At 53.6% G+C, this 25,048-nt stretch overlaps 2 protein-coding genes and 1 pseudogene across 2 annotated transcripts; 1 reads left to right on the plus strand and 2 right to left on the minus strand.

Annotated features, from left to right (window-relative positions):
* Positions 1 to 230: 230 nt before the first annotated feature.
* Positions 231 to 572, minus strand: LOC100583177 (annotated as a pseudogene).
* Positions 573 to 8,059: 7,487 nt separating this feature from the next.
* Positions 8,060 to 10,151, plus strand: ZG16B (zymogen granule protein 16B). Its single transcript, XM_003269068.3, has 4 exons — positions 8,060 to 8,210; positions 8,296 to 8,374; positions 8,575 to 8,677; positions 9,654 to 10,151. The coding sequence occupies exons 1-4, from the start codon at positions 8,130 to 8,132 to the stop codon at positions 10,024 to 10,026; spliced, it is 636 nt and encodes a 211-aa protein (XP_003269116.3). The 5' UTR covers positions 8,060 to 8,129; the 3' UTR covers positions 10,027 to 10,151.
* Positions 10,152 to 13,239: 3,088 nt separating this feature from the next.
* On the minus strand, positions 13,240 to 22,515 carry LOC115831170 (serine protease 30-like). The gene is made up of 9 exons (XM_030797791.1): positions 22,464 to 22,515; positions 22,357 to 22,383; positions 21,968 to 22,133; positions 21,616 to 21,884; positions 20,956 to 21,116; positions 20,430 to 20,739; positions 19,878 to 19,972; positions 19,590 to 19,727; positions 13,240 to 13,347 (listed from the first exon to the last, which is right to left on the minus strand). Exons 1-9 carry the CDS (start codon positions 22,513 to 22,515, stop codon positions 13,240 to 13,242), a joined length of 1,326 nt encoding a protein of 441 aa, XP_030653651.1.
* Between the last annotated feature and the right edge of the window lie 2,533 nt (positions 22,516 to 25,048).

Here is a 25,048-nt window from a genome sequence, read left to right on the forward strand (position 1 = left end):
CAGCTGGCTCCATGTTCGAAAATCATGGCCCTCCCTTAGCGATGTTTTTATTTTTTTATTTTTATTTTTGCAGTTTATTGCATGAAGGAATTACACAGTCCAAGTTAAAAGCAGACCCCAAATGGTTACATTAGACAAACTGTGAGGTTTTTAAACTTGTAATAAGGTTAAGAAGGGAAATTCTACTCATTACAAGGAAATCCTCACAAGATTCAGTGAGCCACAAGTAGTTAAAACCCTTGAACCATCAGCTGATGGTCCTTAGCCAGTCCCACCTCTACAAGGAACTGGCATATGTTCTTGCGCTGGTCACCCTGTAGCTGAATGACTTCTCCATATTCTGGATGCTCAATTACCATCGTATTGCAGGCAAATTTCCTCTTAAATGCCTTCACTAGTTGCTTTTTATTGTAATCCTTAGTGATCCCTTAGACAGGACTAAGGGTTTTCCTGTCATTTCTCTGTTAAATTCTTGCATGGATCTATTCCTCAGTGCCTGCAGGGAGCAGGTCATCACTCTTACTTAAATCAGCAAAGGGGTGGAAAGAGTGGAGATTCTGGATAGTGGACATACGAGATGATTCGTTTTCCTCCGTGGGAATGGGCAAAACTTGGGCCAAGGCACCACCAGCCACAGATTTCCAGCCAGAAAACAACACCCCAGAGATCCTGTAACATTATGAAGGCTTTGGAATGTCATATTTACATCGTTTATAGATCAGTTTTATCATCTACCTGTAGACTATATTGGACCCTAAATTCTAAGTTCCTCCAATCCAGTTTTCTCCTATGGAATTATTAAAACTGGAAGCTGCTCTTTCATAAATGCCCTGCGAGCTAAAACTAAACAACTTAACATAAATATCAAGGGACAAGTATTGTGCCTGATGTGTGGACCGCACAGAGCGTTCACCAACCATCCAAGGCCACAACCAGAGACATTTTAACTGCAAAATTGCTGGCTTCATACTGCAGCTTTTCCCAAGACCATCAAAACGAGATTCCATATCATGGTGGTCCACTTACCTCTCTTAACGCCCATCTTTCTCCCTTGACAGGATAATGTGTAATTAAAATTTTACAGCCAGTAACTGCTTTGGGTAACTTAACAGAACTGCACCTAAAAACATGCTTCACTCCACCTGGTGGGTAACTTTGGCGATATTGCTAACACAACTTGTTCAAATTGTACTAATGTTCCCTTTTATAGACTTGGCCCTGTTTTCTGCTTTATTTCAACCCAGTCATGAAATGCTACTCAATGGCTACAATAGCTTTCAGCCAGTTTGCCTGTCATCCTTTTCTCTTTTCTTTTTTTTTTTTTTTTGAGACGGAGTCTCACCCTGTCGCCCAGGCTGGAGTGCAATGGCGCGATCTCAGCTCACTGCAACCTCCGCCTCCCTGGTTCAAGCAATTATCCTGCCTCAGCCTCCTGAGTAGCTGGGAGTGCCATCATGCCCAGCTACTTTTGTAATTTTTAGTAGAGACGGGGTTTCACGATGTTGGCCAGGCTGGTCTCAAACTCCTGACCTCTCGATCCACCTGACTCGGCCTCCCAAAGTGCTGGGATTACAGGCATGAACCACCATGCTCGGCCTAGTTTTTTGTTTGGTTTTTTGTTTGTTTGTTTGTTTTGCTTTTTTTTTTTTTTTTTTTTTTAAGAGATAGGGTCTCGCTTTGGCACCCAGACTGGAGCCAGTGATCCTAGCTCACTGCAACTTTGAAGTCCTGGGCTCCCTCCACCTCAGTCTTCTGAGTAGCTGGGTCTACAGGCCCACACTACCACCACCAGCTAAGTTGTTTAAAATTATTTTTTGCAGAGACAAGTTCTCACTTTGTTGTCCAGGCTGGTCTCAAGTGGGCAGTTAGCCCCAGACCTCCTGCCAGATGCTCCAGCCCAGCCAAGTGGTCTGGAATACATAAATATTTTTTAAACCTGTGAATATACACTTCGAGATTTGTGATTTCGTTGTATGCAAATTGTGCTTCAAACTGGGAAAAGCCCAACCCCCCAACAGTCTAGTTAATGATACGCATGTGGAAGTCCCTGAGGGTAAGTGAACTGAGGTCTGCACCTGATGTCTGAGGAAAGAAGATGAACCAATGAGTGGACGGAGGGTCCGGGACATGGACAAATGCAGTGACACCCACACAGGAGAATGCTGAGGACTGGAGAGGCAGGGATTGCGTGGGTGTCACTGTTACCTTTTACTCTCCAATATGTCTGAATTTGGGTGGTAAATGTAGGGGAAATGTCTGTTGACTTTGTCCTTGGAGGACAGCTCCCCAGGGCCCATCCTCAGCTTCTGCCATCTTGGTCCATCTGGACCGTCCATCCTCGAGTCTGGAAAATTCCAGGCCCTCCACGAGGCTCGCTGTGGGGGCCGCAGTCAGGAACTGGCCTCCCGGACCAGAGACGCCCCCACAGGGCGACTCTCTCTGCAGCCTCCCAGGGAGGACTCAGCCACTCTTGGGAAGGAGATGAGCAACTGACTCAAACCAGTTTGAGGCTGTTCCAGTGCCTGACACCATTGAGGGCCTCGTCCGGGCCGGTCCTCATGTATTAGTCCATTCTCACGCTGCTAATAAAGACATACCTGAGATTGGGTATTTTAGAAAGGAAAGAGGTTTAATTGACTCACAGTTCAGCGTGGCTGGGGAGGCCTCAGGAAACTTACTATCATGGCAGAAAGGGAAGCAAACACGTCCTTCTCCACATGGTGGCAGCAAGGAGAAGTGCCGAGCAAAAGGGGGAAAAATCTCCGTATAAAACCATCAGATCTGGTGAGAATTCACTCTCTATCACGAGAACAGCAGCATGCGGGTAACTCACTGCCTACGACTCGATTACCTCCCACCGGGTCCCTCCCACAACATGTGGGAATGATGGGAACTACAATTTAAGATGAGATTTGGGCGGAGACACAGCCAAACCGTATCACCTCAATAAGACGGACTCGTTTCCCCCCAGCAGACGGCTGGAGGCCGCACACATGGTCTCGCTCCTCCCTCCCAACAGCCTCAGGTGCTGGGGTGTGCTAGGGGTCTGTTTACTGATAGAGAAACCGAGGCTGGGAGTGGCTGCGGGAGGTGCAGTCAGGAACAGGGTCAGAGTGTGGCGCCGGGCCGGGCCTCTCAGGTCCCATATCACGGAATCTACCGGGGCAGGTGCAAAGGCTGAGCCCAACATCCTTCCTCCATTCGCAAGACAGGGCCGGAGCAAGTCAGCTGGAGCACAGCCGCGGAGGTGGACAGGGTCGGCCGCCGTGGGGCACTTCCTGGCCCCCAGGAGAGGAGGCGAGGAGAGTGGGGCGAGCCCCAGGTTCTAAGCAGGTGCCCGTCTCAGGAGAGATTCAGGGGGATGCTAACCAGGTGCTGTGGGCTGTCTTTGTCCCCGCAGAGTTCATATGTGGAAGCTCTAAGCATATGTGTCAAGAGGTGGGACCTGTGAAGGTAGTTAGGTTTCGATAAGGTCATGAGCACAGGACCTCCAGTGATGGGTTACGGCCCTTATAAGAAAAGGAGACCAGGGCTCTCCTCTTCGCCCCTCCCCAAATAAGAGGACACAGTGAGAAGATGGGGGTCTGCTCGCCAGGAAGGAGCCCCCACCAGCAGCCGCATCGCTCAGCACCTTGATCCTGGACTTCTAGCCTCCAGAGCTGTGAGAAACAAACCTCTATCATCTACCAGCCGCCCACGGCGTGGGATTTGTGTTAGAGCAGCCTGAGCTGACCCAGACGCCAAGGAGCAACACACGTACGCGGGAATCCCGCCTCCCTCTACTTGAAACTTGGGAATAGTGTATTCTCTTTTCTTTTCTTTTTTTTTTTTTTTTGAGATGGAGTCTCGCTCTTTCACCCAGGCTGGAGTGCAATGGCGGGATCTCCGCTCACTGCAAGCTCCGTCCCCTGGGTTCACGCCATTCTCCTGCCTCAGCCTCCCAAGTAGCTGGGACTACAGGCGCCCGCCACAACGCCCTGCTAATTTTTTGTATATTTAGTAGAGACGGGGTTTCACCGTGTTAGCCAGGATAATCTCGATCTCCTGACCTCGTGATCCACCCGCCTCGGCCTCCCAAAGTGCTAGGATTACAGGCTTGAGCCACCGTGCCCGGCCAGTGTATTCTCTTTTCAACACTTGCACTAATGGAAGGTTAATTACATGAAAGATTAGGCAAAATGTGTGGTTATGTGTCCTGGTTTTCCAGTAAAAGTATTGCGTTTCTCTGGGGAAAGTGCAGATAAAATGCTTAGCGGAGGCTGAGCGCTGTGGCTTACGCTTGTAATCCCAGCACTTTGGGAGGCCGAGGCAGGCAGGCAGATCACAAGGTCAGGAGTTTGAGACCAGCCTGGCCAATATGATGAAACCCCATCTCTACTAAAAATACAAAAATTAGCCAGGCGTGGTGGTGTGTGCCTGTAATCCCAGCTACTCGGGAGGCAGAGGCAGGGGAATCGCTTGAACCCAGGAGGTGGAGGTTGCAGTGAGCCGAGATTGAGCCACTTGCACTCCAGCCTGGGCAACAGAGACAGACTTCGTCTCTAAAAAAAAAAAAAAAAAAAATGCTTAGCACAGGCGTGGCATCAACGGGAACTCAGTGAATGTGCCGCGGGCATGCGAGAGCTGTGGTTTCAGGAGCACAAGGCTGCGGTGCCTTCCCTCAGGGCCGCTTTCCCCAGCAGCAGCTGCTCAAGGGCAAGTCCACATGTACAGCCCAGCGTCGGCCTGGTGGGGTTGGGACAGAGGCCCCTGGACTTCTGATCCTGCCCCTCCCCCAGCCAGCAGGACCTTCCCTCTGGTTACTGAGTCCCAGGGAGCCGCCGAGGCCCTGGGAGGAAACAGCTCCTGACTGCTCAGTCTCAGTCAGGACCGTCCTAACCAGAGATCCAAGCCAGGGACTCGTGTTCCTGCCTCCAGTGAGGCTGGGGGCTTCCCGCAGAGGCCCAGCCTGGCCCCCAGGCCACAGGGAGGCCCCGCCAACTGAGTGGGTACAGATGGAGACCCTCTTGTCTGCTGGGCCTCAGGCTGCACAGCCACAGAGGGGTCTTCCCAAGCCCCACACCTGGAGGGCAGGGAGGCAGGGGCTTGTGGCCCTAACCCGACTCCTGACACACAAGGGCCAGCCGGCCCGGGGCCACCTCTGCGGGCAGGAGAAGGCCTCATTGTTTCCTTCTCCTGGCAGAATGAGGACTGGGGCGTGCCCCGGGCAGGAAATAAATGCTCAGTAAATCCCTCTTTTGGGAGCCCTGATCCCAAGGGACAAAGGGCCTGTGTTGAGTCTCCCTGGGCACGGGCTGAGGGCCAGCACTTGGGCCAGGGCAGATGGAGGGTGGAGGGGGGGGGGTGTCTCCCAGCAGGTGGGCTTCTTCCCCAGGTCAGGCAGGCAGGTGAGGAGGAGTGTCCTCGTGTGTGCATGTCCCCCGCGTGCAGGAGAGGCTGGGTGGGCGTGTGTCTGGGTGCATGTGTGTGCATGCATCTTCAAGTGCACATGTGTGAACCAGCACGTGTGATCCCCATGTTCACACCATCTGAACATCCCCTCCAGTGTGCACTCTCTTCCTCCAAGTCCCCCCAACCCCAGCTAGTGCTTCTGGAGTCCTGGCTCAGATGACTTTCCTTCTGGGCATCAAACCCTGCCAGCCTGGAGTTAGAAAGAAGGCCCCTGAACTGCCAGCAAAACATGGAAAGTCGCCCTCAGGCAGGGCTGGGGCAAGAACACAGCCCCTTTGTGCCACCTCTGAGCTCCTGCCTCCCAGAGCTGTGCTGGCCAAGGGCTTGGCCTCTTCCACCTCCACCTCCCTAAAGGAGGCTCCTCCTGAGAGGGGCTCCGCTGATCCTCCCCCGGCCTGGGCTCTGCTTCCCCCGAAATCAGAGGAGCACTTGAGGGGGTGCAGAGAGGTGCAATTGGGGCCTCACCTTGAAACAGTAGTCAGTGGGAAGCCAGCCCTGACCAGCACCTCCAGGGAGATGGTGCAGGCGCCAGAACAAGGGCCAGGTGCCAAGGCTAATGTGCTGCTCTGCTCCTGCCCCGTCGGGACTGGGGTGTCATGGGGAGCCCCCTTCCTGACTCTGCCATCCAGCACAATGGACAGGGCTTTGGTGGTTCTTTGCGAATAGGTGTCAACCAGGGGTGGGCGGACGTTTTGTGTGAAGGGCCAGATGGTACAATTTTAGGTTCAGGGGCTGCAGGTCTCTGTCACAGCCGTGTGAGCTTCTGTGCAAGCATGAAGGCAGCCACAGGCCACATGCCAATGAGCGCACGGCGGCTGTGGGCCAGTGATGCTTGACTTAGGAACTGGGGCATGGGAATTTCAAAGAATTTTCATGGACCACAAGACATCGTTCTTTTGAATGTTTCCTAAGAATGTTAACATGTAGGAGGCATTCTTTGCTCGTGGGCTGGGCAGAAACAGGTGGTGGTTGGCCGGGTCATAGTTCGCCACCCCTGGTGCAGGCACCTGGTTCAAGTCATGAAAGTCCTGCGCCTCCCACAGCCCCTTCCCACTCTCATCCCGATGAGACCAGCGTCCCCATTCCTGGTGAGCCAGCACTTCCAGAGCCAGACCTGTGCATGCACAAAGCCCTTCTCCGCACCCATCTTCCTGGGAAGCATGTGGGGTCCACACACACTGGTATTCCAGCCTGTTTCCCTGGGGGATGGGTGTGCAGTGGGAGTGTCCCCCACCCTCTCCACCCATGTTTTCCACAGCCAGGGATTCACCACCCGGGCTCTCGGCGTCTCCAGGTGGATGCGCCCGTGATTTCTCAGCTTTTGTTCTTTGCAAAAATTAACGTTGTACACTCTCCCCCAAGGCATAAAGTCTAAGGCTCAGGGCAGCCAGCCCCGGGGGGAGGATCTTGGCTCCTCTGAGCACCCTCAGGGGGAGGTTCTGTTGTTATCCACACAGAACAGAGGCCCAGAGAGGTGAAGCAAGTGCCCACAGATCCCAGCCCCACTACGTCAGGAAGCCGGGCTGGACCCGCGTCTGCCTCCAGGGTCCTGTGTTGGTGATCACGGCCCTATGGCTGCTCCCAGCGGTCACAGGCCCTGCGGAGCTTCAGCCCCCGGAACACACACAAGAGGTGTCCTGAGGACACGCATGGAACTGGGCTTGAGCTGCAATCTGTCCCCTCGTGCCCTCCTCGCTTGGGCATCCGACAGCCTTTATCTCTTCTCCCCGATCCTTATCCGACACCCCAACTCTTCTGCACACTCCAGTTCCTTCCCAATGCCCTGGGTCCTTCAGGGTCCTTGGGATGAGACATCTCCAAACATGAGCTTTTCTCAGCTGGCGTCTGAGGGTGATGGCGTTCTGCCCACAGGCATCCGCCTGCACAGGCCTCCCTGACAAGAGGGGCTGAGGGGTGAAGGAGTGAGACAGAAAACCAGCAGCGCCCCCGGGACCAAGCCCTGGAGAAGCGCCAGTTCCCCCCCCAGATGAGGGCCGACTCCTCCTCGGAAGGACCAGCCTGGGGGGTCGCGCTCCCCAGGCCCTCTGCCTCACATCGTGGCTCGGACTGCACCTTCTGTGTCCTTCCCTCCCATGGCCTCTGAGTCCCTGAACACTGGCTCATACCGGCTCCACCCAGATACAGCACAGAGGAGAGACCCAGGCAGCCTCTAAGGGCAGTGCCTTGAGGCCCAGTGCCTGGTGCGCCTGTTGCACAGGGCGCAGGACACAAAGGGCTGGGTGGTCCATTCAGGCTCTCTCAGGGCCCGCGTCAAGCTCGGCCTGGGTCCCAGGAAGCCTGCCAGGCACCAGGTGCTGCCTGAGTCTGAAGGAGGCCCTGACTCCAGGTCGCCCACGGCAGGAGTGGGCCCCACGGAGCTTCTGTGGACCCTTGACCCTCCACCCTCGGGTGGAAGCCATCAGGCTGAGCTGGATAAGCCAGACTGTCCCCACCTCTGCCATCCAAGTCGGTGCCAGTGCTGACTGGAGAGAGCCCAGAGATGACTGTTAAATGCCTGTCACTGTCCCCAGCTCTGTTTATGTAGGCTGCATAGCCAAGACAGCAAATACCGCACATCCGGGAGCCTCCCCGAGGCTGGCCCTGGGCCTTCCCCCAGGAATAGCCCCGTGGCCAGCTCCTTCCTGTCCCCCTGGTGGCCCCTCGCTCCTTCCTTCTGGATGGGGGCCCAGAGGGCCCAGGAGAGAATAAAGGCGATGTGGAGGGTGCCCGGCACAACCAGACGCCCAGTCACAGGCGAGGTAAGGTGCTTGGCTCCATGGGTGGGGACTGGCAAAGTCACACTGGCCTTGCTTTGGAGTCAGGAGGCCTCTCTTCTTCCCGCAGAGCCCTGGGATGCGCCGGCCAGAGGCCATGCTGCTGCTGCTCACGCTTGCCCTCCTGGGGGGCCCCACCTGGGCAGGGAGTAAGTCGGCGGGGTCTGCCCTCAACCTCCCCTGCCTCCCTCCGGGAGAGCCAGGGACTCACCCGGCCCTGGTCCCAGACTAACTCTGGTCACAGAACCATCCTGTCTGCCTGGAGGGGCGGGGTCCCCTGTTGTGGCAGAGGTCACCCCCATATCACCGTGTGGGGATTTTCTTCCCTTTGGGTCTCTCTTTCCTGCAGAGATGTACGGCCCTGGAGGGGGCAAGTATTTCACCACCACGGAAGACTATGACCACGACCTCACAGGGCTGCGGGTGTCTGTGGGTCTTCTCCTGGTGAAAAGGTGAGTAGGGCCATGGTCATGGACCCAACGCCATGTCCCCTCCCATCCCACAGTTTCAGGAACTCGGGGCAGGGGGTAGGCACCCGTAGCCACTTTTCCCACAAATGCCTGGCTACCACCGATGCTTCCTGGCTTGAGCAGAGAAGGTCAGACCGCCCTCCCTACCTTCTCCCTTCAACCCAAGCTCAACTCAACCAAAAATGGCCATTCTGTCCCCATGCCTGATAGAAAAGTCAGGGGAAAGTCTGTCCGATGACTGTCAAAGAAGACAGAAGGTAAGGGTCAGAGTGGACCACTGACTGAACATGAGTCAGCAGAAGTGTTAGAGGCAGAAATCCAGGGCCATTTCGTTAATATCGAGGTGTCTCTGCTGGAGGTCTGGGATGGATTTTTGCCCTGCACTTAGAAGTTCTGGGGTCTTGGGAGAGGGGAGAGAAGCCCAACAGCAGAGGAGACAGAGGTGGGCGGGGCGAGCCGGAGGGGTGCATCCTGGGAGAGCACCAGGGTGAGGGACGGGTGAAGATGAGCCCCGTCGGGGAAGGGCTGGCGAGTGTGGGAAGTCACCTGCCCCTCGGCCTGTGAGCTGCTCTGCTCGGAGTGACTAAGGCTAGGGAGGTCTAGGCTCGGCCAGAGGCAGCTCATATGTGGGCCACAGTGACAGCAGCTGGTGCCTTCTGGGTCACGGGGACCTGGCACTGCGCGGAGCTATCCCTGTTAGGGTCTCAGTGACTCCTCCCAAAAGTCACACCTGCTTTGCAGATGGGGAAACTGAGTCCGGAGAGGCTGGGTAACGAGCTCAAGATCACAGGGCCCAAAAGTGGTAGAACCAGGGTGGACCAGTGAGTCTGCGTCAGGGACCCAAAGTCTGATGGCGCTGGACTCTCTGCATCCCGGGAAGGAGGATGGGGGCGCTGAGGACCTGGGATGTGCTGGGCCATCCCAGATCTGGGCGTCCAAAGCTTTGCCTCTCTCCCAGTGTCCAGGTGAAACTTGGAGACTCCTGGGACGTGAAACTGGGCGCCTTAGGTGGGAATACCCAGGAAGTCACCCTGGAGCCAGGCGAATACATCACAAAAGTCTTTGTTGCCTTCCAAGCTTTCCTCCGGGGTATGGTCATGTACACCAGCAGGGACCGCTATTTCTATTTTGGGAACCTTGATGGCCAGATCTTCTCTGCCTACCCCAGCCAAGAGGGGCAGGTGCTGGTGGGCATCTATGGCCAGTATGGACTCCTTGGCATCAAGAGCATTGGCTTTGAATGGAATTATCCAGTAGAGGAGCCGACCACTGAGCCACCAGTTGCTCTCGAACACACATCAAATTCAACCACGGGTGGGGTACGGGGCTAGGGTGGGGTACGGGGCCATCTGAGCTGAGGCCATCTGGGTGGTGGTGGCTGATGGTACTGGAGTAACTGAGTCGGGATGCTGAATCTGAATCCACCAATAAATAAAGCTTCTGCAGAATCAGTGCATCCAGGATTGGTCCTTGGATCTGGGGTACAACCAAAGCCTTCCCTGCTCCTTAGAGACAAAGGCCCCAGTGCTGGAGCCCAGTGAACTGAGATGAGGGGTAGGGCAAAGGTGACTCTGCCAAGGGCAGAAAGAGAGCAGCACCACCCCCTCAGGGGTGCTGTGGATCTCTGTGCCAGTCCCACAGTCTTTGAGGAGTCAGGCTTCGAGGCCACCACTCCCCACTGTCCCTCACCCCAGGCCCATCCAGTGGGCCTCTGCGGGCCACTCAGTCCGGGATTCTCTGAGTGCTCAAGGGGCCTCAGGGAAGCCACTCACTCGTCCATTCACTCAGCAAACATGTGCCAAGGCCTTGTCCTCCCCAGGCTCCCCTGGCACTGGGGGTATAAAGAAGAGGCCAGGTTTCAGCTGAGTGCGTATACACTGTGGTGGGGGCTGGTGCAGAGGCAGATAGTGGCAGTTCACTTGCCATCTGCATGGATGGGGACACATGCAGGTCATTGTGCGTGGGCTCCTGCCCAGAGGTGAGGTGAGGGGGATGTGCTTCAGGGAAGTCTTCCTAGAGGAGGCAATGTCTCAGCTAAGTCTTAAAGGATGAAGGACAATTGGCCAAGTGGAGACAAGGGGAGGAGGGCATTACAGGTTGAGGGCTCAACATGAGCAAAGGCAGGAGATGCAGGTGGCTGGGGTAATTTGTCACAGTAGCAACAGGAAATCAGTACAAGCCCTGGACCTGGCCCATTCTTCATGTCCCCTTCCCAAGCCTCCAAGCCCACATGGGCACTTGCCAAGATCAGAGCTCCAGGGACCTCCAGGGACCTCCAGGGACACGGTTTTCAGCCCTTTGGGACCATGATCCACAGAGAGAAATTGATCCTACTTGAGACACAGGAAACAACACGTGTAATGCAACAGCCAAACACCCAGCGGTCATCTAATGCAACAGCCAAACACCCAGCGATCATCTAATGCAACAGCCAAACACCCAGCGATCATCTAATGCAACAGCCAAACACCCAGCGATCATCTAATGCAACAGCCAAACACCCAGCGATCATCTAATGCAACAGCCAAACACCCAGCGATCATCTAATGCAACAGCCAAACACCCAGCGATCATGTAATGCAACAGCCAAACACCCAGTGACCATCTAATGCAACAGCCAAACACCCAGTGACCATCTAATGCAACAGCCAGTCAGTGATCAGGGGAAGGGCCAGGTCCTATTTCAGGGGCTCCACCCAAACTCCCCACCCACAACAATTGAAGGACAGGACTTCAATTATCATCATTTGCAAAATGAGGAAACGGGGGAACTGAGAGCAAAGTGACTTGTCTTACACAGCCTTTAGAGGCAGAGTTGGAGGTTTACCTTGAGGTGACCAAGCTGCAAAGTCTGGCCCCTGAACACCAGACCTAGGCAAAGATTTCACAACCCAGCTTCATCTTCCTGCATGAAATACACACTGATTTTTTTCTGTTCTCTACTTTTATTTTTATTTAATTTTAAATGCTGGTTGAGGGCCACTTCTTAACCTGGGGTCTGTGGACAAAAATCAGAAATCAAAATTCAGAGAATCCATGAACTGGGATGGGGGGAAAATTACCTCTTTTTTTTTATTGCCCTTGACTGAAAATTTCATGTTTCCTATGGGTATGAATGTGACCTCACATGCAACACCCATGAAATGACCACATCAAATACTGTTGTCACAGACACCTTGAAACTTACAGCTGTCACCACTTCAAAATTATGGTGATCAGACTTACCATTCAACGTGTTGATAATCAAAGCCCAGGCAGAGAACACTTTTAAGAAAACATTTTGGGCCGAGTACGGTGGCTCACGCCTGTAATCCCAGCACTTTGGGAGGCCGAGGCGGGTGGATCATGAGGTCAGGAGTTCCAGACCAGCCTGGCCAACATGGTGAAACTCCATCTCTACTAAAAACACAAAAATTAGCCGGACATGGTGGGACGTGGTGGTGTGTGCCTATAGTCCCAGCTACTTGGGAGGCTGAGGCAGGAGAATCGCTTGAACCAGGGCGGAGGAGGTTGCAGTGAGCCGAGATCACGCCACTGCACTCCAGCCTGGGCGACAGAGAGAGACTCCAGCTCAAGAAAAAAAAAGAAAGAAAGAAAACATTTTGATACACGTATCGGCAGCTGCTTTGCAGGAGAAATCTCTTTCCTTTCTGCGAGAGGGATGAGAAGTCCCTGGGGCCAACTGGGGACCTCCCCTCTGACCGGCCCAAGGGCTCCATTAGTTACTTTTTACTTTTCAAGGTTCTATTTAATTCTTTAAAAATTTGTTTTAGTAAGTTTCTTTCATTTGTGTTTATTTTTTCTTTTATTTCTTTTCTTTTTTTTCTCCCAAGCTGGAATGCAATGGCGCGATCATGGCTCACTGCAACCTTGACCTTCTGGGCTCAGGTGATCCTCCCACCTCAGCCTCCTGAGTAGCTGGGACTACAAACACATGCCACCATGCCCGGCTTTTGTTGTTGTTTGTAGAAACAAGGTCTTGCTATGTTGCCCAGGCTTGCTGTGTTTTTATTTACTAAATCTGGTGAACCTAACTCAAGATACTTTGGGCACTTTGAGAGAAGGATAGGTCCCAAGAGGCAGAAACTGGTGGGGGCAGTTAGGATTGGGCCTGCTGGAAAGCCTGGCCCTTCTTGGACAGAGCAGAGGACCAGTGGGGGAGACAGAATTGCATCCTTCCAGTGAGGGGAAGGCAGGGCAGGTCTTTTCAGCACCTGCTCATGTGAGAGGGTTTCTGTCACTTGGTACTGGGTGTACCCGAGGAAGCCAGGACGAACCCGGAGAGGAGCCTCCCTCCAGAGGTTTCTCCCTGAACCTCACGCACATTTTCTCCAGCCTCGATAAGGACTTCCGCCGCCTCTACCCAAGCCTGTGCCACTTCAGGCCCCATGTTGGGGTGTCCAGGTCAGGCCAGGGGAACTGAGATGGGGGGAGTGTCAGGTAAAGGCGGGGAGGGGAGGATGGGGCAGCTCCAGGGGCTCCCATGTTTTGAAATCCTCTGTGGAGAAATGGCGAGGAACAAGCTCAGGAATCTCCAGTCCCACTCACCCCTTCATGAGGCCGTGATCCCCATGAGGATGCAGGTCCCCTGACTCTCCCCTGCTCTTTGCCCCGATGTAGAAGGAGGGCGCTGCATCTCTGGAGGAGCAGGTCTGTGTTGAGAGAAAGGGGAGCAGGGGAGGGGGCCTGCAGGAGGGCTCTCTGGGCCCCTCATCTTCCACATGCAGGCCCACTTTGCCCTAAGCCAGGGCTGAGTTGTCGGCAGGGCCCAGGGGGCCGGGGACTTCCCCTGGGCACTGCAGGCCGCAATGGGGAGCTTTGGGCCCTGTCTGGAAACAGTTTTGTTTGGACATGGGGGTGGGGGAAGTGTTCCTGGTCTCTAGTGGGCGGACACCAGGGATGCTGCCACATGTCCTGCGAGGCACAGGACAGCCCCCCACCCTCCTAAGAAAGAATTATCTGGTCCCAACTTCAGTAGGTCAAGGTTGAGAGCCCTGGCCTAGGGCATGAGGCCTAGCAAGCTGGCAGATACAGAGCCCCGGGCAGCGTGGGCCCGGAAGGAACACTGTGGCTGTGAGGAGCGTGGGCAGCTTGCTCTGGCCTGCCCTCCCCCTCCTGAGAGGCTGCTGCTCTGCCTCACACACCCTGTGCATCTGGTGGGGGTGCCGGAGCAGTTCCAGCTCCCCAAACCTCCAAACTTTTGAGCCGGGGGTCTGCGCCTGCCATCCTCTGCGGCATAGGTTATTTTATCTGAGCTCCTTCCCTCCCTGATCCTGGTCTCCAACCTCTCTAGGGTTAACCAGCCAGGGAGGGGATGCTGTGATATTTTTTCTTTCTTTTCTTCCTTCCCTTCCTTCCCTTTTCCTTCCTCTTTCTTTCTTTCTCTTTCTTTCTTTCTTTCTTTCTTTCTTTCTTTCTTTCTCTTTCTTTCTCTCTCTCTCTCTTTCTTTCTTTTCTTTCTTTCTTTCTTTTCTCTCTTTTCTTTCTTTCTTTCTTTCTTTCTTTCTTTCTTTCTTTCTTTCTTTCTTTCTTTCTTTCTTTCTTTCTCCTTCCTTCCTTCCTTCCTTCCTTCCTTCCTTCCTTCCTTCCTTCCTCTTTCTCTCTCTCTCTCTCTCTTTCTTTCATTTTTGAGACAGGGTCTTGCTCTGTCCCCCAGGCTGGAGGGCAGTGGTGGAATCATAGCTCACTGCACCACCCCCGCCCACCTCAGCTCCCGGGTAGCTGGGACCACCCGCAGGCAAGCACCACCATGCCCGGCTAATGTTTTAAAATTTTATGTGGATCTCACTGTGTTGCCCAGGCTGGTCTCAAACTCCTGAAATCAAGCTATCCTCCCATCTCAGCCTCCCAAGCAACTAGGCCTACCAGTGCATGCCACCATGCCTGGCTAACTTTTTTTTTTTTAACAGAAATGTCATTTTAAGCATTATGCTTCCAATTACAAAAGTAATGCGTGTATACTGCAGAAATTTTAGGAAAGACAGCTAAATTAAAAAGAATTCCCAGCTGGGTGCGGTGGCTCACACCTGCAATCCCATCACTTTGGGAGGCCAAGGCAGGCAGATCACCTGAGGTCAGGAATTCAAGACCAACCTGGACAACGTGGCAAAACCCCATCTCTACAAAAATACAAAAATTAGCTGGGCCTGATGCTGTGTGCCTGTAATCCCAGCCACTTCGGAGGCTGAGGCATCTCAAAAAAAAAAAAAAAAAGAAAGAAAATAAAAAAGAATTCCCATTACCCAGAGATACACTCTGCTGACATTTTGACATATCTATTCCCAGTATTTTAAAATGAATTTTAGAGATGCAAAAGGGCTACAGATTGATAAATGGGACATTCAGCCATTGAAGTTTGCCTTAAGGAAGAAAGAGTCTCTCTGAAGACAAGCCAAGGAGTCCAAAAAGAAAAGTGCAGATCAACTTGAAAGACACAAAAAGAGACAAAACAAACTAGACCTCAGTGCTTCCAGAGGACTGTGTTTGAAGCTGAGAATTGAGAGGGCTGGGAGATGGGTAGAACGCAATGAGGTTTACATAGGGATGAGAAATTCTGTGATGAAAGAAACTGAGTCCTGGCCTGGTGCGGATGGCTCACACCTGTAACCCCAGGACTTTGGGAGGCCAAGGCAGGCGGATCGCCTGAGGTCAGGAGTTGGAGACCAGCCTGGCCAACATGGTGAAACCCTGTCTCCACTAAAAATACAAAAATTTGCTGGGCGTGATGGCGTGCGCCTGTAATCCCAGCTACTCAGGAGGCTGAGGCAGCAGAATCACTCGAACCCGAGAGGTGGAGGTTGCAGTGAGCCGAGATTGCACTACTGCACTCCAGCCTGGGTGACAGAGTGAGACTCTGTCAGAAAGAAAGAAAAGAAAGAAAGAAAGAAAGGGAAAGAGAGAGAGAGAGAGGAAAAAAAGAAAAGAAAGGAAAAGAGAAAAGAAAAGAAAAAAGAAGAAAAGAAAAGAAAAGAACTGGGTCCCAAGCACTGCTTGTGGAAACCAGTTTCTGCTGAAGTGCTTTGAGTATGTGTGCCAGTATTACTAGAGTGCTAGTAAGTCTCCTATGATTTGGATTTTTTTTTCTGGGATGAGGGGATGGATGGATGGATGGATGGGTGGGTGGATGAATGGATGGATGGGTTGATGGGTGGGTGGATGGATGGGTGGATGGATGAATGGATGGGTGAGTCAGTAAATGGATGGATAGGTCAGTAGATGGCTAGGTAGGTGGGTGAGTGGGTGGAATGATGGATGGATAGGTGGATGGATTGATGGGTGGGTGGGTGGATGGGTAGGTGGGTAGGTGGGTGGGTGAGTGGGTAGATGAATGGATGGATGGATGAACTTACGAGTCAGTAGATGGGTGAGTGGGTGGATGGATGGACAAATGGGTGAGTGGACAGATGGATAAGTGGGTGGTTGGGTGAGGGGATAGATAGAGAGAAAACACACTAGCGGGACCAGGCACAGTGCCTTACACCTGTAATCCCAGCACTTTGGGAGGTCGAGACGGATGGATCACTTGAGCCCAGGAGTTCAAGACCAGCCAAAGCAACACGGCGAGACCCTGCCTCTACAATCTACAAAAATACATAACCAGGAGCGGTGGCGTGGGCCTGTAGTCCCAGCTACTTGGGAGGTTAAAACAGGAGAATCACTTGAGCCCAGGAGGTAGAGACTGCAGTGAGCTGAGGTCGCGCCATTGCACTCCAGCCTAAGAAACAGGACTGAAACCTTGTCTCAGAAAAAGAAAAAAAGAAAAAGAAAGGAAAAGAAAAAAAAAAAGAAAAGGAAAGCAAAGAAAAGACACTAGCATTCATCACGATCCAATTTTGGACCAGGCACAATGGTGAGTGCTTACACAAGGACGCCTCATTTAATCACCACAAACACCCTTGGGGTGTCTGTAATCTCACATTTTTACAGACAGGGAAGCCCAGGCTGAGCGAGTGAGTCATGGAATTTAAACCCCAGTCCCACGGTCCTCCTGCCACTTCCTGCTCAGGTGTTGGCCCAGTCCCACCATTGTGGGGGGAGGTTCTTTACTGAGAGTCCCTGCGTCCCAAGTGCCCAAATACTTCAGCCACCACAACATGTGATTTTCTTGTCCTGGAACTCCGAGGTCCACGTGCACACAGTGCCGCTGGCAGAACCTGCTGTAATCCTGAGAATTCCTTTTCAGCGACTCACTACAAGATCAGACACAAGCCATCAACTCACTGCAAGTTCAGAGACAAGGCGCGTGCCAGACCTGCACCCTGGGCTCCAGGCTGAGGAAGGAACTGCTTGTCCTACGCTGGGTCCCTGCCTCTGCTCCTGCTTCTCACCCCTGGGCCAAACGTTCCCCAATCCCGGGCGGCTCTGGCCTTTGGACAGAAGTCAGCCTGTCAGCCTTCTGGAACACCTGCGTCCATTGTGGCCACTTCTTCATCCCCGGACCGGCTCAGTCTCGCAGGGGCGTTTGAATTGTTTCCTCCTACACATGACTGAACTGTGCAGCTCCTGCCCTGACCTGTCTCTAAACAGTGTCACTAGTCCCAAGGCCTCCTTCAGGCCACTGGGCCCACAGACAGGCCAACCAGCAAACTGGGGGTCCCACTGAGAGATACTTGGTGCTGGCTGCCGTGCAGTCCGAGTGGGCCAGGCAGCTGGGACCTAAGAGGAGCTGCTGGAGGAAGTGGAGCACCTTGAATGCCACCTGGACTCACGTCTGCCCTACCGCCCCCTTGGACCCGCACCCACCCTGGCCCAGGCACCAGGAGAACCCTCTGTGTCTTTCCAACAAGCTCCAGGCAGGAGGGGCTTCACGAGCAGAAGCAGCAGTCTCCTAAGTCCCCTACAAACAGCACCTGTGTGAGGGGCCAGAGAAAGAAGACAAAGAGGGCTCTGTGTGCACCACAGTCCAGGTCAGGCATGGAAAATCCTTCTGTGGCTTTTGCTGTTTGGCTGAGGCCCCTTCCTTCTAACTCACCGTTGGCAGAAGTCGGATGCCTCAGAGAGAAAAGGCTTCCCCTGCCCATGGAGTTTGAGGAGCGTTCGTGCTGTCCACTGCCAGGAAATGTTGGGGGTTCTGAGGACCACACACACACACACACACACACACACACAAATACACACCCATTCAAGCATACACACGAAATACACATGCAGACACACACGCACACAAATACACACCCATATACACATACACACAAATACACACCCATCCAGAGAGACACACAAATACATACCCATACACACATACACACAGACAAGCACACACGCAAATACCCACACACACACAAAAATACCCACTCACACAGACACACAAATACACACCCACTGACACACACACATACAAATACACACCCACCCACACAGAGACACACTCACACACAAATACCCATTCACATACATGCAAATACACACCCACCTCCCAACAAATACACGCCCACCCAGAGACACGCACACACACACATACTCACCCATACATACATACGCACACAAATACACACCCACCCCCACACACAAATACACACCCACACACACACAAATACACACCCATTCACATACACGCAAATATCCACCCCCCACAGAAATATCCACGTAGAGACAAACACACACACAAATACACACCCACCCACACAGAGACACACTCACACACAAACACCCACCACAGAAACACACACATACACACATACATACATGCAAATAGACACCCATACACAGACATACAAATACCCACACAGACACACACACCCACACACACAGACACATACATACACACACCTACCCCACAGAGACACATACACAGAGACGCAGACATGTACACAAATACACACACACTTATGTACACACAGACACACATGCACATAAAAACACACCCACACCTATCCACACAGGCAAATACACACAAACACACATAAATACACACCCACACACAGACACATCTACACAAAGACAGGCACACAGCCTGGACAGGGGCCTCCTGGATGGGAGTGGATCCTGGCACAGGGCTGATGGCACAGCAGCCCTGGTCAAGGTCATCTGGGGAAGAGACTGGGGGGTCGCTGGGCACGGTGGCTCACACCTGTCATCCCAGCACTTTGGGAGGCTGGGGCAGGTGGATCACTTGAGGTCAGGAGTTCAAGACCAGCCTGGGCAACATTGTGAAACCCTGTCTCTACTAAAAATACAAAAATTAGCCGAGCGTGGTGGTGTGCACGTATACTCCCAGGTAGGCTGAGGTGGGAGGATCGCTTAAGCCCAGGAGGTCGGGGCTGCAGTGAGCTGAGATCGAGCCACTGCACTCCAGCCTGGGCAACAGAGCAAGACCCTGTCACAAAAGAAAAAAGGAGAGAGAAACTGAAGGTGCTGATATGTAAGGAGGGAGGCTGAGTGCTTCTGAGACATCCGTGGTGCTTCAGGCCTGTGTGAGGGAGGACTCTGCTTAACTCTAACATTCAAGCAGAAATCCAGAAGTGAGGATTTTGTTTTAATCCTTCACTTTCCCTCCTCACTAGATTTCTGGAAGGAGTTATTTATGAGTGAAGAGCTGGAGAATCCATTAGCAAACTGATGCATAAAAGTGATTAGCAAGAGAAAGTTGTGAGACCAAACAGAGAAACTGAGAGGCCAGAAACCTCCACCCAGGACACTGAGCTCCTGGCAGATCCAATGAGTCCCTCCAGGACGCCGTCCATCCTGGGATGAAGGCAGAGGGGTTGGAAGGAGGCGAGGCCGTCGCGGGAGAACAGGACCTATGAAGGCGGCCCACAGCAAAAGGAGAGATGATTCTAGAGCATCCAGTCTTCTTGGGCAGCAAAACAACCTACATTTTCTAAGAGGCCACCCAGCTGAGGGTGCCCCCTGGGAGGGCTGAGGCGTCAGGGTGATGGCTCCACTGCCCACTCACCTGTGACCCCAAAGCCCCTCTCCTCCATGGGGTGCTCCCAACAGCCACCTCCAGGGCAGGCGAGTGGCGCCGGGACAAAGGCTGGCCCGACTGTGCCCCACCCAAGCAGACGGTCCTTCCCCCAGACCTGGCACCAAACTGGAGTGAAAGCCCAACCACCTTGTCTCACAGGGAAACTGACGCCGGATGCGAACTTCCAAGGGGATCCCTCCCTGCAAGTGTGGAACTGGCGCTGCCAGGCACTGCTCTGGCCATGCTTCTAAGACACGGGCAGAGGGCGCTGCCCACCACACTGGCGATGGCCTCAAAGCCCCTGTTGTATGCCTGGGACAGCGCCCAAGGACCCTGCTCATGCCTGGGACAGCCCCCAGGGCCCCCACTGGCTGCAGTCAGCAGCGGACAGGGTGGTGGGGGAGGGTATGGACACTCCGTGGGCCGGAGCTGGGAGAACAAGGCCTATTATTGGACACCTGGTGGCCATGGCAACCACACAAGGATGCCTGAGAGTGAAAATCCATGGGCTTCAGGGAGCTCCAGCTCTTGCACTGGCTGAGTCACGGTGACTATATAACTCTTCCTCCCACTTTTGGGACACTTTTGAGAGGGACAGGGATCACAGGATAGACATCGCCCAAGACCGTCCTGAGCAAGCCTGGACACCGTGACCCTAACGATGAAGATGTCCCGCAGACACTGTCCGGGGCAGGCCCCATGCTCTCCCAACCTACCACAGCCAAGTGTTTTTCTAAAGTACAATCGAAACGAATTACTAGAAAAGCAAAGACATAAAATACACATAAAAAGCCTACAGTTTTTATTATTAGATTCCATCAATCCTACCGGAAGGGGGATCCCGGACTCCATGGCTGCTGGTTGACAGGGACCCAAGCAAGCATGCGGTCAACAGCTCGAGCAGCAGCACTGGGTGGGACCTGGAGGTGCCTGAGTGGGACGTGGGGGCACCTGGGCGGGGCCCAGACATGCCTGAGTGAGATTCAGCCAGGGTTCTCTGAATCCAGTCCGTGTAGCTTAGCACCTGAGTGTAGACACCAGGCCGGAGAGGCCGGGCACAGCCGAATCCCCAGCTCACAATGCCGGCCTGGATCCACCTATCATTGATGGGGCAGACCAGCGGCCCCCCGGAGTCACCCTGGGGGAGAGAGAGGGAGAGCCCCATGAGGTCTGCACTGAGGGAGACACCTGGGCCCCAAGTGCCTTTGAGAATCTGCTGCTGAGGCCAAGGAGCTAGGCAAGGACTCTAGTCCCTCTGGAGACCCTGAGGTGTGGGACATGGGGAGAGAGTCCAGGACAGGGTGAGCCTAAAGAGCCCACACAACTGGATGGGGTGACCAGGAGCTGCAGTCACCTGGCAGGAGTCTTTCTTGCCCTGGACAGAGCCAGCACAGAGCATGTCATCCTGGATGAGGCGCTGGCCAGCCAGGCTGGGCTCTCCTAGGTGGTACATCAGCTCACACATGTTCGGGTCCAGGAGGGGCACAGCCACCTCCTGAAGGACACTCGCCAGGGCTGGATGTGATGGGGGGGCCAGCCTGAGCCCAGCTCAAGCCTCGTCCCCGTCAGGTGAGCCTCTTCCCTCTCACCTGTGATGGTGGCAGCTTGCACCTCCTACCTCTTCTCTGCCCACCCACCCTGCTCTTCTCAACTCCCAAACCAGGAGGCACTGGGGTCAGGGAGCAGGGCTCAAGCCCAGATCCTCTCCCATGACCCTGGCTAATCTCATGACCTCTTAGCCTTGGCTTATTCATCCCAACACGGGCACAATCCTGGACACTGGCTCAAGATCCCCAAAATCCAATATGGTGGTCACCTTGGCCAAGGGGAGTCCCACAGTCTGGACAGCATGGGTCCTGCCCCAAGTGTTCCCAGCTTCAGGGTGGGGTGGGAGGGGAGAGAAGATAAACACGCGGACCAAGGTCTGTGGAGACACTCAGGCTGGCTCCGTGTGGTCCCTGGGCTGGCCCTCCCTGGCTAGGAGTAGGGGCTGGTGAGCGCATATTCCGCTTACCTCTCTCCTGGGTGTACCCCCAGCCCGTTACCCAGCACAGGGTCCCAATGGCGAGGGGGGTCTGGGGTCCTGGGAGGCAGATGGGGCTGAACTGGGAGGCCTGCAAGGGGGAGTCCAGCTCCATCAGGGCAATGTCCCCGCTGGTGGTGGTCCCACGGTATGAGGAGTGGACCAGGAGCCTCCTCACAGCCACCAAGGCCGAGTGGGGCTCTGAAAGGGAGGGTGTCAGCCCTCCAACTTTAACATGGTAGAGCCTGGGATCCTCAGACCTGGGAGGGGAACGGAAACACGGCCCACTGCAGGCAGCCGCCGAGGGGAGGGGCGAGGAGCACCCCCACCCAGCGCCACTCACCTCAGGAAGCAGTGGGCGGCCGTGAGCACCCAGCGTGGGTGGATGAGGGAGCCCCCACATATATGCCCCACTGAGGTCAACCACAGGCCAACCTGCCACGGCCAGCGTCCTTCCTGAGTGTCTTGGCCTCCCACAATCCTCCCGGCCTCCTTGGAGTGGCCGCATTCTGCAGAGGGTTGGGCGGGTGGGAGACCTCAGCTTTCTTCCCTCTCAGAAAGCCCCTCCCTCCCGGTCTCACTCTTTCCCCTAACACCTTCTGACATCCCTCTGCCCTTGATGTCCCGGGATGAGGCTCCCAGGGCCAAGGGCCTCTGCATGTCCCCTGGGGCCAGTCCTCCCTGGCCAGGAGTAGGGCCTGGTTGAGTGCAGGGATGAGATGTCTACGGTACCTGAAGGCAGCACATCCCCACGGGCCCCTGGAAAGCAAGAGAGCAAAGGGGAGCACACAGGCTGTCAGGGGGTGGGAGGGAGGGGAAGACAGAGGCGCATCCCTCACCTGGCAGCAGCCACAGCAGCAGAAGCAGCATGCGGCCTGCCGGAAGCCCCATGGCTCCTCTTCCCTACAGACACTGCACTAGGGTCAGAGTCCTTGGACGGCACCAGAGGTTGGGGGGGCAGGGGTGGCAGGTCATTAACCAGTGGCAATCACGCTGGAGCCCTCTGTGCCTGGCAGAACCCGCCCTCCGTAGATGCCGCTTGGGCTTCTGTCCCGCATGTTACAGGGAGGTGGTTTAGAGGAGGCTGGGGTTGCCAGGGCCCACCTCAGGCCAGTCCCTCCAAAGAGCCAGAGGTCAGAAGACGGGTCAGTCCACTCTACTGGGCTGCGATGTGGAAGCCCCACCCATCCTTCCGGCAGGCAGGAGACCCCCACTTCTTCACCCACTGGAAGCTCTGCTCAAGGCAGAGGTGGGGACCAACCCTCTTCACCCTGTCCCCAACCAGGAAGTGTGATGTCTCCACACAGGCCAGCCGGGCTGCCCCAGCCCACCTCCCGCCTCCCTTCCCACCAGAAGGACCTGTAGCTCCTGCAGAGCCCTCCTGGGGCACACCGTATCTAAGGGGCTGGAACCTAGGGGAGCCCTATTAGTTGCTATGGGAACAAAGACAGCCAGGGTTCAGCCCCCCAGACAGGAAGGGTCGATTCAGGAGACACGTTTTCCAGGTGCTGCTTCCTCCTGCTGCTGCCACTGCCCAGAACCTTTGGCCCCCATCCCAGGGCCAGGAGCAGAGGCGGAGCGAGACAGAGCCAGACTCTGTCTCAAAAAACAAAACAAAACAAAACAAAAAAACAAAACAAAACAAAACAAAGCATAGTATAACTTAAAGAAACAAAACAAAACAAAAAACAAAAAACAAAAACCAAAAAACCACCAGGCGCGGTGGTTCATGCCTGTAATCCCAGCACTTTGGGAGGCCGAGGTGGGTGGATCACCTGAGGTCGGGAGTTCAAGACTAGCCTGGCCAACATGGCGAAACCCCATCTATACTAAAAATACAAAAATTAGCTGGGTGTGGTGGTGGCACCTGCGATCCCAGCTACTCAGGAGGCTGAGGCAGGAGAATCACTTTAACCCAGAGGCAGAGGCTGCAGTGAGCTGAGATCGCTTCACTACACTCCAGCCCGGGCAACAGAATGAGACTCCATCTCAAAAAAAAAGAAAAGAAAAGAAAAGAAAGAAAGAAATCCATGAGTTCATAATACTACAAAAAACACCTTTATCATTTTTGGAGTATGCTAAGGAAATAGTTCATTATTTTGAGGATAATTAAATAGATGCCAAAAACATAAACATTTTTAAAAATAGAATGAAAGGGGCAACAAAAATAAATAGATGATGAAAAGTTTCTCTTTATGGAGGAATTTCTGCTAATAAATGGAACAGGAATATCACCATGTTGCAGTCTAATGGACTAATTGGGCTAGGGAATAATCCTCAACAGCTGCTTCCATCACTAGGAGACAGTCAACCGGTGTGTACCCCCGATAGACTTTTCTGGAAAAATCAGAGGCCTGCAAGGGGGAGTCCAGCTGCATCAGGGCAACATCCTCGCTGGTAGTGGTCCCACGGTATGAGGGGTGGACCAGTAGCTTCCTCACAGCCACCAAGGCTGGAGTGTCAGCCCTCCGATTTTAACACAGTAGAGCCTGGGATCCACAGACTTGGGAGCGGAACGGAGACACAGTCTGCTGCAGTCAGCCGCCCAGGTGAGGCAAGGAGCGTCTGACTTTGCCCAAGACTGCAGATCTGGGATGTGGGACACAGGAACAGAGCCCAGAACAGGGAGAGCCTGAAGAGTCCACAAATCTGAACTGGGAGTCCAGAAGGAAACACAGAAACAGAGGAATATGTTAGAGACAGCATGGGGGCACAACCAGCAAATCCAGATGGTGAGATTAAAGGACAAATGATCAGTTATTGGACAAACAGTGACAAAGAAAAAAAAGAGATGGAGGGGGCACCTCTAGAATAAAGAAACTTAAGACGTATAGCAATCAACTGCAATGAATAAAGTTTAATTTGTAAGGGAAAATTGTGAAAGACTTTAAAGTGGACCCACAAAAATTACTGAGTAAATTCAATGGGGTTGTCTCTCATACTCTTCCAGGTTTTCTGATTCTATGGGGGTCCCTCCCTTTGAGCTATTTTAAGACTCTGTAAATTGTAGATAACTGATAGGAATGCAGATTGTTCTTGTACATCTATTTAAGCAAATTAATTTCCACATTGGTGATGTGTTAAATATGCTTCTACTCTGAATTCTCCTTTGAATCAGTTGTAACATCTCACTGATTCTGTCATTAATTGAGTTAAATAAAAACACAGGCTGGGTGCAGTGGCTTATGTCTGTAATCCCAGAACTTTGGGAGGCTGAGAAGGTGGGATGATAGCTTGAGGCCAGGAGTTCAAAACCACCCTGGTAAATATAGCAGACCCTGCCTCTCTAAAAGTAAAAAACGGACATGTATTAATTTTATATTTGTATGAGTCAGGATTTGATCTTTTCAGCACATCATCCTTTAAGAATTTATATTCTGATTCAGACGCACACATTGGAAAACATAAAATGAGCTGGGAATTG

Source organism: Nomascus leucogenys, chromosome 18 (genome assembly GCF_006542625.1).
Source record: "Nomascus leucogenys isolate Asia chromosome 18, Asia_NLE_v1, whole genome shotgun sequence".
Lineage (NCBI taxonomy): Eukaryota > Metazoa > Chordata > Mammalia > Primates > Hylobatidae > Nomascus > Nomascus leucogenys.

Excerpts from the sequence above, each read along its gene's own strand:
- LOC115831170 (XM_030797791.1), bottom strand. The coding sequence starts at position 22,515 with ATGGGGCTTCCGGCAGGCCGCATGCTGCTTCTGCTGCTGTGGCTGCTG. Across the intron at positions 19,728-19,877 it reads TTGAGGCCATCGCCAGTGTG|TTTGGTGCCAGGTCTGGGGG; the intron begins GTGGGCAGCGCC and ends CTTTCACTCCAG. Across the intron at positions 13,348-19,589 it reads GAGGGGCTTTGGGGTCACAG|ACCTGCTCCTCCAGAGATGC; the intron begins GTGAGTGGGCAG and ends CTCTCAACACAG.
- ZG16B (XM_003269068.3), top strand. The coding sequence starts at position 8,130 with ATGGGGGCCCAGAGGGCCCAGGAGAGAATAAAGGCGATGTGGAGGGTG. Across the intron at positions 8,375-8,574 it reads GGGCCCCACCTGGGCAGGGA|AGATGTACGGCCCTGGAGGG; the intron begins GTAAGTCGGCGG and ends TCTTTCCTGCAG. Across the intron at positions 8,678-9,653 it reads GGTCTTCTCCTGGTGAAAAG|TGTCCAGGTGAAACTTGGAG; the intron begins GTGAGTAGGGCC and ends CCTCTCTCCCAG.